At 46.5% G+C, this 16,438-nt stretch overlaps 1 protein-coding gene across 1 annotated transcript in view; it reads right to left on the bottom strand.

The window, feature by feature from the left end:
* The window catches only part of LOC310825827 (uncharacterized protein), a 168,978-nt gene that overhangs the window by 116,309 nt on the left and 36,231 nt on the right, over nucleotides 1-16,438 (bottom strand). Inside the window, exons 24-32 of the mRNA XM_083699648.1 lie at nucleotides 15,692-15,727; nucleotides 14,303-14,338; nucleotides 12,657-12,689; nucleotides 10,725-10,796; nucleotides 9,546-9,605; nucleotides 7,480-7,515; nucleotides 6,550-6,630; nucleotides 4,253-4,297; nucleotides 3,323-3,394 (exon numbers count right to left, since the gene is read on the bottom strand). Of these exons, the coding sequence (XP_083555774.1) occupies nucleotides 3,323-3,394; nucleotides 4,253-4,297; nucleotides 6,550-6,630; nucleotides 7,480-7,515; nucleotides 9,546-9,605; nucleotides 10,725-10,796; nucleotides 12,657-12,689; nucleotides 14,303-14,338; nucleotides 15,692-15,727 (471 nt within the window). The remainder of the gene's footprint in view (nucleotides 1-3,322; nucleotides 3,395-4,252; nucleotides 4,298-6,549; nucleotides 6,631-7,479; nucleotides 7,516-9,545; nucleotides 9,606-10,724; nucleotides 10,797-12,656; nucleotides 12,690-14,302; nucleotides 14,339-15,691; nucleotides 15,728-16,438) is intronic.

Here is a 16,438-nt window from a genome sequence, read left to right on the forward strand (position 1 = left end):
CTCTTTGACATCTGGTGGGAGGGCGTTCCACAGGGCTTTAATAAATAAAATAATAATAATAATAATAATAATAATAATAATAATACCCCGCCCATCTAACTGGGTTTCCCCAGCCACTCTGGTCAGCTTCCAACAGGATACTGGATATTGGATAAAACACCAAAGATTAAAAACTTCTGTAAACAGGGCTGCCTTCAGATGTCTTCTAAAAGTCAGATAGTTGTTTATTTCCTTGACATCTGATAGGAGGGCATTCCACAGGGCGGGCGCCACTACTGAGAAGGCCCCCTGCCTGGTTCCCTGTAACTTCGCTTCTCGCAGTGAGGGAAACGCCAGAAGGCCGTCAGAACTGGACCTCAGTGTCTGGGTAGAATGGAATGCTCACAATCTCCCTTGGTGTGGCAGCAGGTGCCCACAAATCCACAACTCTACTTGCCATGGATGAGTGCCTTGCGTGGCCTTAAAAGCAGGTCACACAAATTTATGGAGAATTAGACTACTGGCAGCTACTTAGTCATAATGGCTAATGCTTTGTCTCCACAGTCAAAGGTACCAGTTGAATACCAGTGGGTAGAGCGCTCTTGCAATCATATTCTGCTTGTGGGCTTCTCACTGGCATCTGGGAACGGGATCCTGTCATAGCTGTCAACTAACAGATTTGAAAATAAGGGACCTGCAGCCTCGAAAATAAGGGATCAGCAGCCAAAATAAGGGATTTCCCAAGCACAGGTATGTTCAGCTTCTGAGCCCCTCTGAGACAAAGGCAGAAAGCCCAGCCAGCAGCCAATCGAAGCCTCAAGCAGTGGTTCCCACAGCGCAGCAACCCGGCAAAGGGGATGCAGCAAGGAAAACCACCATCACCTCTCTGCTGGGAAGCACTGAGCAAAGGCGAGTCCCCGGGCAATGCAGCCGATTTGATTGGCACAAAGCATGCAAGCTCCACCCCCCAGTCATTTTTAGACTCCTTATTGGGTGAGCAACGCAGCCAAGCAACCCAGTTGGAGCCTCATAGCATCATAGAATCATAGAATAGAATCATAGAATCATAGAGTTGGAAGAGACCCCAAGGGCCATCGAGTCCAACCCCCTGCCAAGCAGGAAACACCATCAGAGCACTCCTGACATATGGTTGTCAAGCCTCTGCTTAAAGACCTCCAAAGAAGGAGACTCCACCACACTCCTTGGCAGCAAATTCCACTGTCAAACAGCTCTTACTGTCAGGAAGTTCTTCCTAATGTTTAGGTGGAATCTTCTTTCTTGTAGTTTGGATCCATTGCTCTGTGTCTGCCGTGGCCGGCAGGGAGGGAGGGAGAGGAGCTGCTTCCTTTGAAACCCAGGAAATTTAAGGGACATAATCCATAAGGGATAGCAGCGGGACACGGCGCTGGGATAAGGGACTTTCCCACCAAATAAGGGACGGTTGACATGGATCCGGGACTAGATGGGCCACTGGCCTGATCCAGCAGAGCTCATCTTACATTTTTAATTATCAACATTTCATTGTAATTGTCAGCAGACTCTCCATTCAACGTTCTCTGTAACTGGGGCAACACAGTGCAATATATTCTGGACCCAAGTTTCAGCATGGCCACTTCACAGAGCTACACCTTCATGCAAGCATGGGGTACTGTCATGGGCCTGGAGTCAGCTTCGCCTGCAGAACAGCAGCCTGAAGGGGGAGAAAGCGGAGTGACTCCACTTGCAGCTGATCAGCCTTCAAGGACACAGAGGAGGAGGAGGCACGGATGGGAACCAGCTGGCTGCAACTTTCTGAAGCAGAGTTTCCAGCAGCAATCAGACGCTGGAAACAGTGCTTGTAGTTCCTGGCCCTACGATACAATCATCTTTATTGTCATTGTCCCATACAGAACTGTTAAGTTGTGGGTGAAGATATCAGACGACACAGCAATTCTTCAAACAGCTCTTGTTTATTCACAGGCCAGAACAGAACCGAACTGAAGGGTTCAGCCAGTCTGCTTATATAGAGCTCCACTACAACGCAACAGCAACCACTTTCTGTAACTATCCAGTCACTGAATGTCACTTTCAATCCCTTATTTGCATATGTGGACCTGCTGGCCCAGGGTGAAAACTTCAGTACATAACAAGAACAATGAAATGGAAAAAACTACATCAGACATTCAAAAACCAACAAGCCTGCTATTCCAGCTATCCCAAGCTGGTTAGCCCCCTAAAACTCTGATACCTCATTTTTAAATACAATATTCTCCCATAGAGACTCCTTACACTGCGTTTAAAACCAAAATCGCATTTGGGTAGAAACTGTTTCTCAGGCGGCTAGTCCTAGTCTTGATAACCCTGGACTTTCTTCCAGAAGGCAGAAGCTGAAAGAGACCATTTCCAGGGTGCGCACTATCCTGCGCTATCTCTGCAGCTTTCTTGTGGCACTGTCTGGAAGCATAGATTTGATCCAAGGTGGGAAGAGGGCACCCAATTATTCTCTCCGCAGTCTTTACAACCCTGGACAGCATTGTTGTTTTCCTGGCCGTGCAGCTCCCAAACCACACACACAGACCATAAGTTAATACACTCTCAACAGTACAATGGTAAAATGCCATCAACAGGTCCTTTGAGAAGTTGTTTTTCTGGAGGATTCTCAGAAAATATAACCTCTGCTGCGCTCTCTTTATCAGGTCTTTGCTGTTTTCTCCCCAGATCAGGTCATCTCTCAACTCGATTCCCAGAATGAGCTTCCTGCTCATCTTGGCCCCCTGACCCCTGGACCTTCTGACCCAGATGGATTGCTCTTTGCCCAACCCTAGGACTGGACCTGACTCCGGATGCATAGTTTAGCTCTAGGCAAGTACATCTCAAAGGCTCATCTGGTCGGCTGGCCTCCCGCCCCACTGAGCTCTGCACGCTGTTGCTCAGCAACAAGACTACGGCAAGAGGCCTATTCAGCCCAAGGGCCAAATGCCAGGGGTGGCCGGGGCCAGAGGCAAAAGTGGGCGGAGCAATGGGGGCCACTCTTAGCTTTGCACAGAAAGCCATGCCAGAGATTTCTAAACACACACACACACACATTTCTCCCTCCTCCATACAGGAAAACAAGGGATATGACATCAGTTTTAAGAACACGTTCTAGGCGGGCAAAAGCACTTGAGGAAAGTGTGAGCACGTGCAGGGCCTTGGGGGAATCCCAAAAGCCAGATAAATGCACTCCTGCATTATGTGATTTGTAGATCTTTCTTCTTCGAGGCAAGCTGTAGTGCTGAAAATATTAATATTCTGGCAACTTGCTGTCAAAAATGCCAGAATTATTCCAACCCCCACTGCACAATCCTCTTGGTATCCAACTTACATCCTTGCCTGTTTCTCCTGCCTCTCCTTTCATCCCTCGCTCTCCGGGACGTCCTGGCAGACCCAAAGGACCCTGAAGAATAGAGGGGACATGAGCAATTTGGGCTCGATTCTCACTGAGTTTGCTCCGCCTGTGGGGCTGAGCTGTGGACAAGGGTCTTACTGACAGCACTGAGTGCTCCTGGGTAGACAAATCTGTGGGATGTGAAACACAAGAGCAGTCAAGTACAACATTCCTAGAGTGAACATGTTTACACATGGGGAGGAATGTTTGTCCAGCCAGCAGGTAAACTTCTTGTTTCCTTCTGGGCTGGGACAGACTTCCTCTGCATGTGACTAGAGGTGGGCGTGGCCTCACCTGTGCAGGTAACAAAAGCATAGGACTGGCTGCCATCTCTCTATGACTACATTCGTCAAAGAAGCAACATCTGCTTAGCCAAAGATGCTCTCTTCCAGCCAAGAGAGGACAAAGGGACTGTCTCCTTATGAGATAGTTTCCAGGTTTATGTTACTTTTCTAAGCTAAGTCTGCCTTCTGGGATCCAATTGTGAACAGAATGGTGTGTGAGTAAACTCTTTTTATACATTTATAGAAGACTGTGTCGTGTCTTATCTTTTATGAGGGAATAAGGGGAAAATACCAGAACAGTTATTACAGAGGCTTTAGCGAGCCTGAGCAAACGCATCTGCTGTGAGTTTAAAAAGGGAAATGTTACTCTGCTAAATTGTGAACTTGTTTACACAAGTTGGAAATGCTAGAATCAAACAATACATCCTCTCCTGCATCCCTGGACATTCCCACAAAATCCCTATACATCAAAATACTACCTGTAGGTAAATAAAAACCTAGTGTGTCAGGAAAAGAGGATTCGCTGGGTAGCTATGGAGAGTTTGAGGTCTCAGCAGCATGCAAGTCCAGAGAGATTCCTTACCCGAATTCCTCTCTCTCCAGTCTCACCAGGAGGGCCTGCTTCCCCCTAGAAGGACAGAAGGACCGATGCTCAATGCAAAACCCCCTTAGGAGCTTCAGAGCTGTAATGTCAGGAAGCCCCAGTGCTATTTTTCTAGAAAAAGAGGTGCTGAAACTCAACTTGAGCACCTGCCTTGTTCTCTTATAATGGCAGCGGTACACATCTGAGAGGGGCCACTAAGTTCTGTCTGGGGGAAAAGCCCTGGTATGCCCTATTAAAACATCTTACACAGACATTATGATTGTGCGTTACCATGCCCTGAAAGGCCCCAGAAAACTGAGCAAAATTGTCGATGCAACTACATGTGTTAGCTTAAGTCAGGGGTCGGCAAACCAAGGTCCATGGGCCAGATCAGGCCCAATTGCCTTCAGGATCCGGACTGTCCGTGGATCGGCGTGGGGCTTCTGTTTGTTCAGGCTGCACCGTTTCTCCCCCTGCACCATTCCATCCCCCTCATCCCTCACACACACAGCGGTGGCGCCTCCTCCCTCCCTCCCTCCCTCCTCCTGGCTTCTCCTTGCCCTGCCTAGAGGAGGAAGGGGGCTGGGCTTGTTAGAATTCCTTCTCCATGATTGCAGTCATGGGATTTTTGTCTATCACATGACGGTGTATGTTTTGACTCTACAGAGTGGGAAGTGACGAAGACAGGATGTTTGTGTTACTGTGTTCCATGAAATGGGACTATTGTCCTTTGTTCTTTTTTCTCTTTGCTGTCTGATGCTAGAGAGAGAGGGAGCCATGTTGCAGTGCTCCGTGTGTGTTTAGATGTAAATAAAGATTAGCCAAAATGCTGAGGTCTGTCACGCAAGGTGCACAAACTCTGCAGATCCCTAAGTGTGCCAGTGTCGGTTGGCATCGGTTGCTGTGATGTTTGGGTTGAAGAAAGCTTTTGAAACTCCCGAATGAAAGACCAGGAGGGAGAGAACATGCCACCTGGGCATGTGTCTCTGCCAGGGTCCTACTCGAGTGTACGCTGAACTCCTGAGCTGGCTGAGCACCATTTTAAGCAGCCCCTCTCTGGAGCCAGCCCCTTCGCGCTGTTCATCTTCCCTCTCCCGCCACCGCCCGGGTGCTCCTGTGGACCAGAGAGCGGAGCGGATGAGCTCGCTCTGCTAACCATGAGAAGCAGCAGCGGTGGCGGCGGTGGCAGCCCCTGGGAGGTAAGCGCAGCGGCTGGGGCTGGGCTGGGCTGGGGCTGGGGGGGGAGAAGGACTACTTGCCCCCTCGCCTCTTCTTCCAGTTCCCCTGCCCCCGCTGGTGCAGCTTCTCCAACCCGCCACAAGGTCTGAGGGACAGTGGACCGGCCCACGGCTAAAAAATGTTGCCGACCCCTGGTTTAAGTACTCAGTGGGTTTGTATTGCAATGGATTAGAAGGAAGCCTAGATTTCTCAAGCTGTTACCTGGACGCCAGGCATCCGCTCTTCCCTGACTCTCCCTGGTATGAATTCAAAGCATCCGCTTTTGCAGAGTTTCACAATTAGTGTCAACAAGTTGAAATGTTCATCCCCACGTTCCTTTGTCACTTAATATGCTGCGGTTACAACCTGCAGTTCCAGATTTTCGTACCCGTTTACCCTGAGCAAAAAGTCATTGAGATACGGGACTACGTTTGCATGTAATTGATCTCACTATCAGGAGCAGGGATGGGAGGCTGAGAGACTACAATTCCCAGCAGCCTAGGGCCAATGGTCAAGAATGATGGGAGTCGTACCGACGAAAGAAGAATGGCGGATGAAATTGATGGACTATGCAGAATTAGATAAATTAACAGGAAGGGTTCGAAACCTGCGGGACCAGAGATTCTTAGAAGACTGGAGTAAATATGTGAACTATTTGAAAAGTAATGGTAATGAACAGATTATGCTAGTAGGACTGCAAGAAGTTTTGAAAGGAGGGTTATTTGAAATATTGCAAGAAAGACTATGAGGAAAATTATTAGATAATGATAATTAAGAGTAATAGGGAAATTAAGAAATGCATAATAAGTGATAAAGAATGAAAAATCATCAGAGGTGTTGATGGAAGTCTAAAACATTGTATAAGATAAGAAGTTATGTTATATGACTGTTGGAAATGATACATTAAAAAAAACCAATAATATTTTTTTAAAAAAAAAAAAAAGAATGATGGGAGTTGTAATCCAGCAATTTATGCTGGCTAGCCCTGAGCTAAATAATCATATACTTCCTCCCCTAGTCATTGGTTCAGAAATGGCAAAATTCAGCTCCCCAGATTTGTACTTTTAGTTTCTACTTACATCTTTACCTCTTAGGCCGGGCTCCCCAGGTCTTCCGGACGGTCCTTGCTCACCTTTCTCACCCTTTGGACCAGTTTCCCCCTGAAGTAAACAATAGCCAAGATGTTGGTCTATTTTGCCCATCTTTCTCCCTCCTCCCCTGGCAACAGCAACCTTATTCTGACTTGCAGAATGTGTGTGTCAGTTGTTATCTGGACTATAGTGCACAAAGAAGAGAAGGTTAACCTTTTCCTCCTTCTTCATGGTCCTGAAAAAACCCTACTTCTTAAGCTCCAGAGAGAAAAAAGCTCCATTGGCACCAATGGGAGCTTTTTCCAGGTCTAAAGGTAAAGGTAAAGGGACCCCTGACCATTAGGTCCAGTCGTGACCGACTCTGGGGTTGCGGCACTCATCTCGCTTTATTGGCCGAGGGAGCCGGCGTACAGCTTCCGGGTCATGTGGCCAGCATGATTAGGGGCTTCTGGCAAACCAGAGCAGCGCACGGAAACGCCGTTCACCTTCCCGCCAGAGTGGTACCTATTTATCTACTTGCACTTTGATGTGCTTTCAAACTGCTAGGTTGGCAGGATTTTCCAGGTCTAGTGGTGATTCCCCCCCCCCCCCGCCCATACACTGGGGTCCGGATGAAAGCCAGGCTGTCTCAACACCTCCTTAAGGATAGGGAATAAACCCATCCAGTTCAAATTTTAAAATGAACCATGCTGACAATCCATTTAAACCACACACATTGCACTTAAAGGCATTTGCTAGATAACTACCACTGTAGTTTGTAGCTTAGTCCATGTGCTATGAAGATTAAAAGAAATACCTGCTTAGTTTCAGGCTTGTTGTCGGAGTTGGTGACATACCGTACGTGAAATTCTCTGAATAACCTGGCTAAAAAGTATTGTTAAAAGTATTCTGCGCCTTGCACTGTTCATGCATCCTCACCTTTTGCCCTGGCTTCCCAGACAAGCCAACGTTTCCCTGTTAAATTTATTGAAAAGGTTAGTCAGGAATATACCACATGCACTGGCAAAACATGAATTGTCGGGAAGACACTAACAACCAAAATGAATGAATGCCTGAAGTGACCGAGATCCTAGTACGGTTGGCCCATCCATTAGGCAGGCTGAGGCAACCGCCTCAGGTAGCAAAAATGAATGCCCCTGGAGAAACAAGAGGTAGCTGTGGCAGTTCTGGCAAGATCTTGCTAAAGGTAAAGGTCAAGGGACCGTTAGGTCCAGTCATTGGACTAGATGGACTAGATGACCCCGGGGTCCCTTCTAACTCTACAATTCTACAATTCTATGCTTTTCTGACCTCTGTTAGGCACGTCCAGCATAGCATCAGCCTCCATGCAATTAGGAACAACCCTTCCCCCACAAAAATAGGAAAGCTGAGATAGGTAAAGTAAAGGTAAAGGGACCCCTGGCCATTAGGTCCAGTTGTGGCCGACTCTGGGGATGCGGCGCTCATCTCGCTTTATTGGCCGAGGGAGCTGGCGTACAGCTTCTGGGTCATGTGGCCAGCATGACTAAGCCGCTTCTGGCAAACCAGAGCAGCGCATGGAAACGCCATTTACCTTCCTGCTGGAGTGGTACCTATTTATGTACTTGCACTTTGATGTGCTTTTGAACTGCTAGGTTGGCAGGAGCAGGGACCGAGCAACGGGAGCTCACCCCGTCACAGGGATTCGAACTGCCAACCTTCTGATCGGCAAGACCTAGGCTCTGTGGTTTAACCCACAGCGCCACTCGCATCCCTTCAAGCCCTTCAAAATCTTGTGAGGTCTCGTGGAACTCTTGCGAGATCTCGCTAGAATGTGGAAGCCACCGCCACAGTAAGAGAGGCTTTGCCAAGGTTGGCACTGTCCTGTTTCCACCCCTGGGTGCCAGGGAATACGGCTAGAATGTTGTTCCTCTAAATATCTAGCCTGCCAAACTCCCAGGACTTGCAAAGACCCCAGACTGAGGTCAGTACTGAGATGTATGGGACATTGGTTTGACTCAGTGTAAGGTATCCTCCTCTAACTTAAGGGTACAGCTGTATTTCAGTGGCAGAACATCTGATTTGCATGCATCTCCCTGTCTCGAACTCTAGACAGCTGCTGCCTGTCAGTGCTGGACGAACCAACGTTCTGACTTTACGTATAAGCCAGCTTTCTATGCTGTTATTCAAATGCTGATTCATTTCAAAACATGGCAGTCCAGAAAGCAAGGTTGTTTACATAAACATTATCAAATTAAAAAACCCCATAAATCAAACTATCAATTAAAATATGTATATGCACAAGGCAGTGTTTGCTCCATGTGCAAGCTAGCACAGGAAAACGCACAAACTTAGCTTTCAAATTACCGTATTTTTCGCTCCATAAGATGCACTTTTCCCCTCCTAAAAAGTAAGGGGAAATGCATGTTCATCTTATGGAGTGAATGCAGGCGGGAGGCTCTGCTCAGCGCTCCCTTTAAAGAGCTGCATGGAGCGTGTGTGCAGCTCTTGGGGGCTTTTCCGCGAGGTGGGAGAAGGGACTGACGGGCTGCCCTCTGTCCCTTCTCCCACCTCCCGGAAAAGCCAGCAAGAGCCGCTGCCAGGCTCTGCTCAGCGCCCCCTCGTAAGGGCTCCCTTTCGTCTTCCATCCCGCTTTGCTGGGAAGCCAGAAGAACAAGAGGCACTGCGCAGCTATCGCTCTTGCTCTGCTGGCTTCAACGAGAGCTGCGCAGCTTGCTCCGCTGGCTTCTCGGTGAAGCGGAAGGAGGGACAGAAGGGTTTAAAGCAAGAAAAGTGAGAGCCACTTACATGCTCTGCACAGAATTTTTTTTATTGCTTTCCCCCTCTAAATACTAGGTGCGTCTTAGGGTCAGGTGCGTCTTATGGAGCGAAAAATACGGTGTGTCTGGAAGGGCAGAGAGGAGAGGAACATTCCCAAAAGCCAGATTCGCTTCATTCCAGTTCTGCCCCCACTTTCCTCTCTCTCCTCCCTTGATGGACACTCGCTGTCCAATTTTCCAACTCACCCTTTCTCCTGGCTCGCCCTTCAGCCCCAACTGTCCTGGAATGCCAAATCCCGGGCTTCCCTGCAGAGATCAAGGCAAAAATTCAGCCCACTTTGAACCCTTTCCACCGTATCCTGAAATACTCTTGCAGGCTAGCAAGTCCAGAGCTCGCTTGTTTTTCTGTTTTCTAAAATGCAACGGGGGTAACCCGTTTGAAAGAAAAGGGAGCTCAGAGCATTATTTGGGGACCAAACCAGATGTGGCCAGGACAGGGGTTCTGCAGCTTTAATTTCTGTATATGGACACCCGTGACAATGGTAGACCTTTGAGACTCAAGGTGCTGCCCTTGACTTTCAAAGCATTAAATGCCTCGGGACCAAGTGATTTGAAGGGCGGCCTGCGATCATATAAACCAGCCTAGGCTTTAAGATCAGCCTCTGAGGCCCTCCTCACCCACCCACCATCAAGTTCCATCATGCTGGTGGGCAATCAAAACAGGGCTTTTTTGGTGGTGGCTCCAGATCTTTGAAATTACTTCCTAAAAAGAAGCACATGTAGCCCTTTGAAAAGCAAACTTCAGGACCATTTTAGTTTCAACTGGCATTTTGAGAAAAGCATTGGGAGTTGGGTTTTCAAACCGTTTCAAACGTCTGACCTTTCTTTTCTTTTATCTTTGCATATTTTTTTAATTTTTATTAAATTTTGACATAAATATATTTCACAAACGTACAAAAGACAAAATGAAAAAGAAAAAACAGAAAAAGAGGGAAAAAAAGAAAAAGAAAAAAAGAAAAACAAGAAAAACATACAACTTTAAATGACATTAATCGACTTCCCTTTATCTCGATTTTGGAAAATATTATCTTGTTTATCTATCTGCTGTGTCTATTCCTTAATAAAACTTTTTACGTAGTAAGCGTTATCTCATGCCTACTGTGAATTCTGTAAGTACATATATGTTTCTGATCAACATTTTGATTTTCCCCTTGTCTCTATTTCTTTTATCTTTGCAATTGGATTGCTTTTACTTGTATTTTTAAAGTATTTTTTGTTTTTTAAAATCTCTTTCATAAGCTGCCTTTCCCCTGAAAAGTGATGCATCTATACATAAAATCTCCCGGAGAACTCACATTGTGAGGCAACTGACAATTGCAGAAAAACAAAAGGCTAGCCCTTTAAATAAATAATAAATGCACTGACCTTCTCCCCCTTTTCTCCTTGGTCCCCTGGGTCTCCTTTTGGACCTGGGGGGCCAACTGGCCCCAAATCCCCCTGTATAAAGTGATGAGAGAGAGAGATAGGGAATTCCAGTGCTTTTTGAATTGTGTCCTGGGGAGTTCTATAAGCTTTACTGGGCAGTGATGGCCGATGAGCTCTCCCAAAAGGCAGTTGGGCCCATTGCTATGTTATCTCTCCTCACAATTCCACAACAGCACAGGAGTGCTGGATGTATTCTAGAGTGCACACCCGGTGCCGGATTTATGTATAAGCTAAACAAGCTATAGCTTAGGGCCCCACTCTCTTGGGGGTCCCCCAAAAAATTAAAGGAAAAATAAAAACTGGATGTACATTTCCAAAGTACAGTGGTACCTCTGGTTGCGAACGGGAGCCGTTCTAGCAGCCCGTTTGCAACGTGAAAAGAACACAACCTGAAGCACCATATCTGCGCAGGTGTGCAGCACGATTTGGCACTTGTGCGCATGCGCAAAGCATGATTTAGCGCTACTGCGCATGCGCAAGCGGCGAAACCCAGAAGTAACCCTTTCCGGTATTTCCGGGTCGCCGCGGGACGCAACCTGAAAAAACGTAACATGAAGCAAACGTAACATGAGGCATGACTGTATAAGATGAAAAACAAATAAAATAAAACCTTCATACAGCAACAGTGTTTTGTGCTGTGTAGGTCCCTATGATGTAAGCAATAGGCCCCGCCTGCTAGCTTGCTCCCTAAAATATCACTGGTTTGCTCATTTCTATATCTATTACTTTGATGAAATACCTATTTTGTGCAAATGGCTTTAGATACCTATTAGGTCCATAAATTACCACATAGCATATATTCAACACAAAAAACAATGACAATTTGTTGTTGACAAAGGACAGCTGGACATACTAAGGGTCCCATTACCTTCAGCAGCTTAGGGCCTCATCAAACCTAAATCCGGCCCTGTGCACACCCCACACCCATTGACGGTAAGGCCTTACAGAGGTAGTCAGGTATATTTGTGTACACCTGAGCGTGAGAATGGGCGAGTGAGCAGGATGCTTTAGCTGAGATTCTTGCATTGCAGGGGGTTGGACTAGATGACCCCGGGGTACCTTCTAACTCTACAATTCTACGCTTCTCTGACCTCTGTTAGGCACGTCCAGCAGAGCATCAGCCTCCATGCAATTAGGAACAACCCTTCCCCCACAAAAATAGGAAAGCTGAGATAGGTAAAGTAAAGGTAAAGGGACCCCTGGCCATTAGGTCCAGTCGTGGCCAACTCTGGGGTTGGGGCACTCATCTCGCTTTATTGGCCGAGGGAGCCGGCGTACAGCTTCCGGGTCATGTGGCCAGCATGACTAAGCTGCTTCTGGCGAACTAGAGCAGCGCACGGAAACGCCGTTTACCTTCCCGCTGGAGCGGTACCTATTTATCTACTTGCGCTTTGACGTGCTTTTGAACTGCTAGGTTGGCAGGAGCAGGGACTGAGCAACGGAAGCTCACCCAGTCGCGGGGATTCGAACCGCCGACTTTCTGATTGGCAAGTCCTAGGCTCTGTGGTTTAACCCACAGCACCACCCGCGTCCTGCTGAGATAGGTACATGCCCACAATATCCCTTGCAGCACACAAGGGAATCCACAGTTCCTTGACAAGTGCAATGATGTTGCAGAGCATCTCCTAGAGATTAAAGATTTGAAAGCCACCCATCTGGAAGTGATACTTCTCTCTGAATGGTGTGTTATCAGCCTTAGGAGGACAGCCAAGAAGATCTCATCCGAAAAAGCTCTTTTAATGGCACAGAAGGCAAACACCCGCCAATGCTCTTTAATCCACAGCTTCCCTGCAAAACGTTCCTGGAAAAATTGTCTTCCTCCCCAAAAATGGACACCCTCCCACATATCTTGCATGTCCCTGCCCCACTTACCCTGGCACCTTTCTTGCCTGAAGGTCCCACCACCTGTAGAGAAAGAAACCACAGGTGAGTCTCTCTACCCAATCTTAGCCTCACTTGCTTGGCAACGGCGACTTCTGCCACATGTTATTCTGTGCTCCAGGGACTGCTGCTCCTCCAGGAAAAGGCCAGGAATGTCATGACCCCCCCACCCCAATGGCAGGCATGGAAAATCTCACGCTCCTAATGGCATGTATGAAGAAAAGCCATGGCTCAGTAGCAGAGAATCTGTTTTGCATGCAGAAGGGCCTGGGTTCATAGCTGTCAACTTTTCCCTTTTTTAAAGGGAAATTCCCTTATTCTGAATAGGATTCCTCGCAAGAAAAGGGAAAAGTTGACAGCTATGCCTGGGTTCAGTCCCCAGAATCTCCAGCTAGGGCTGGGAAAACCCCCCATCTAAAACCCCAGAGAACATCTGTCAGTCAGTCATCTTCTTCTCTTACTCATAGCTGAGTAAGATTGTCTACCATGAACACAGTCTTAACAGTGAGTCCGTAAGGGACTGTGGAGGCCAATTCTGGATCCACACATCCTTCCACAGTGTGGGGGTATAGGTTTTCAGGCAGGAGGTGATCACGGTGAGGATTTGCCAGAAGTGCATGTGAAAAGAATCAAGAGGTCTTAGCAGACCACAAGCTGAATGTGAGTCAACAGTGTGATGCAGCAGCAAAAAAACGCTATTCTAGGCCGTTTCAACTGAAGTATAGTGTCTCGATCAAGGGAAGTCATAGTACCACTGTTGTCTTCTTCTTCTTCTTCTTTGGCGATTACTCATAGTCAAGTAAGATTGTCTTCCATAAACACGGTTTTAACAATGAGTCCGTAAGTGGCTAAGGAGGCCAATTCTGGATCCATACGTCCTTCCACAGTAGGGACATTGGTTCCCGGGAGGGAGTTGATCACGGTGTGGATTTGCCAAGCGCGCCTTCCTCTTAGCACGTTTCTCCCTTGCGTCCTGAGTTCGAGTGTCTTCAAAACCCATGACACCTTTGGTAAAGGCTGTTCTCCAACTGGAGCGCTCGCAGGCCAGTGTTTCACAGTTGCCGGTGTTTATACTACATTTTAAAAGATTTGCCTTGAGACAGTCTTTAAACCTCTTTTGTTGACCACCAGCATTACGCTTTCCATTTTTAAGTTTGGAATAGAGTAGTTGCTTTGGAAGACGTTAATCAGGCATCCGCACAACATGACCAGTCCAACGAAGTTGATGTTGAAGAATCATTGCTTCGACACTGGTGATCTTTGCTTCTTCCAGTACTAATAATAATAATTTATTATTATTCCAGTAATAATAATAATAATAATTTATTATTTATACCCCGCCCATCTGGCTGAGTTTCCCCAGCCACTCTGGGCAGCTCCCAATTAGCTCGCCTGCCTTCCCAAGGGATGTGTAAAATTTTTCAGAGACACCGTTGATGGAATCTTTTGAGGAGTTGGAGATGGTGTTTATAAGTGGTCCAGTCAGTGTAGACAATATGGGGCTGAAGTGCCCCAGGGTTTGACCTAATACGAGACAGCTTCTGATGATATTGTTGCATGCCACTCCAACAGAACTATTATGATTTGGGCTGGATAAACCTTCCTAATCACTGCAAAAAAAATAACAATACACTTACACCCATAGCTGGAGCACCAGGAAATCCTTGGATGCCCTGTTAAGGAAGGAGGAAAGTCAGGGTTAGCAGGAAAGGGTGTGTTAAGGGTGCAATTCTAGGTAAGTGTATTGGGGTGAAAGCCCAACTGAACTGAGGAGGGTGCCCTATAAGGCAGTAGTGATAAGAAATTGAGGTTTCAAGTTTCAAACAAACTCAAAAAACAGGGCAGAAACTAAAAAAAAGTTTTAAACATAGCCCTATTTCAGAGGACCAAGCAGTAGTAATAAAAAACAGAGGTTTTGAGTTTCAAAACAGGGCTGAAGCACTCCTGACTGCTGATGTTAAAGAAAGGTATGAAAACCTCACAATTAAGTTTTAAACATAGCCCTGTTTAAGAGGACCAAGCAATAGTAATACAAAATTGAGGTTTTAAGTTTCAAACAAACTCAAAAACAGGGCAGAAACTCAAAATTTCTTTCCTCTGAAGAAGAGTGCATGCACACGAAAGCTCATACCAAGAACTGACTTAGTTGGTCTTTAAGGTGCTACTGGAAGGAATTTTTTTTGTTTCAAAATTTCTTATCACTACTGCTTGATTCTCTTAAATAGGGCTATGTTTAAAACTTGTCATTGAGGTTTTCATACCTTTTTCGTAAACTCGAGGAAGCGTTTTCAGCCCTGCTCTTGAGTTTGTTTGGTATCACTTAAAATCATTTAAGGTTTATAATTTCTTTATTTCCTTCTGAGGAAATTGATTAGTTCAGTGAAACGAGTTTTGTAGCCGGCATCTCGTAAAGTCTCTGTTTATTTCTAGGTTGGTTTTTTGATTTTTGTTATTTAATGCAATTCTATAGTCGATTACTTCTTGTTTCAGGGATTTTCATGCTAATTTTTTTGTTTTGTGAATTTTTTTGAGATGGGGAAAATACCGTATTTTTTGCTCTATAAGACTCACTTTTTCCCCTCCTAAAAAGTAAGGGGAAATGTGTGTGCGTCTTATGGAGCGAATGCAGGCTGCACAGCTATCCCAGAAGCCAGAACAGCGAGAGGGATTGCTGCTTTCACTGCACAGCGATCCCTCTTGCTGTTCTGGCTTCTGAGATTCAGAATAATTTTTTTTCTTGTTTTCCTCCTCCAAAAACTAGCTGCGTCTTGTGGTCTGGTGCGTCTTGTAGAGCGAAAAATACGGTAGCTTCATGGGCCAAATTGGGGCCCCCGGTAAACCATGATTGGCCTGCAGTCCGAAGGTTCCCCAAGCCATGTGCACACAGCCTGAAATGCTATGGCCTACATCCACAATGAACACCCCAGGTGAGCATCAAACCTCAGTTCTGGCCCCCCAATGACTCCGCACCCCAATTTCCTCTCTCCACTGTGATCCAGTGGTCTCTCCACACTTTTTTCACTTACTTGGTCTCCTTTGGGCCCAACGGGACCTGGAAGACCCTAAAAAATAATAATAAGAGAAATTGAAAATGTGTGTGTTTTGGTAGAATTGGTTTATTGTGTAATTTAAATATGTGTTTCTCTATATTTTTTCCCACTTGTAAACTTTGCTGTTGTTGGAGAAGAGGGTTCCCCCAAAGTAGAGTGAGCCAAAGAGTTAAGAGTCAGGATGAGACCAGGAGAAGAACCTGACAAGTCAAGCTAAGGCGGGACCTGGTGTTCCAGGGGTGGGGCCTGTGAAATCTCATCAGTCGTGGGAGGAGCCTGGAAGGTCTGGGGGCGGAGTCTTTAACTGGAGTTGACTGCTTTTCAGAGGCTGGAGCTGGATAGCTCAGTTGGTTAGAGAGTGGTGTTGATAATGCCAAGGTTGCAGGTTTGATCCCCGTATGGCACAATTGCATATTCCTGCATTGCAGGGGGATGGACTAGATCAGTGTTTCTCAACCTGTGGATCCCCAGATGTTGTTGGACTACAACTCCCATCTTTCCTAGCCAGCAGGACCAGTGGTCAGGGATGATGGGAGTTGTAGTCCAACATCATCTGGGGACCCACAGGTTGAGAATTGCTGGACTAGATGATCCTCAGGGTCCCTTCCAACTCTACAATTTTATGATCTGGGTTGGCCTGTTAAGATATGTACTGTTTATGTACTGTATATATCATTCCCATTCTTAATCTGATTGTGGAAAATTCGAAGCATCAGGCAACAG

Source organism: Podarcis gaigeae (genome assembly GCF_964106915.1).
Source record: "Podarcis gaigeae genome assembly, chromosome: 10".
Classification (NCBI taxonomy): Eukaryota; Metazoa; Chordata; class Lepidosauria; order Squamata; family Lacertidae; genus Podarcis; species Podarcis gaigeae.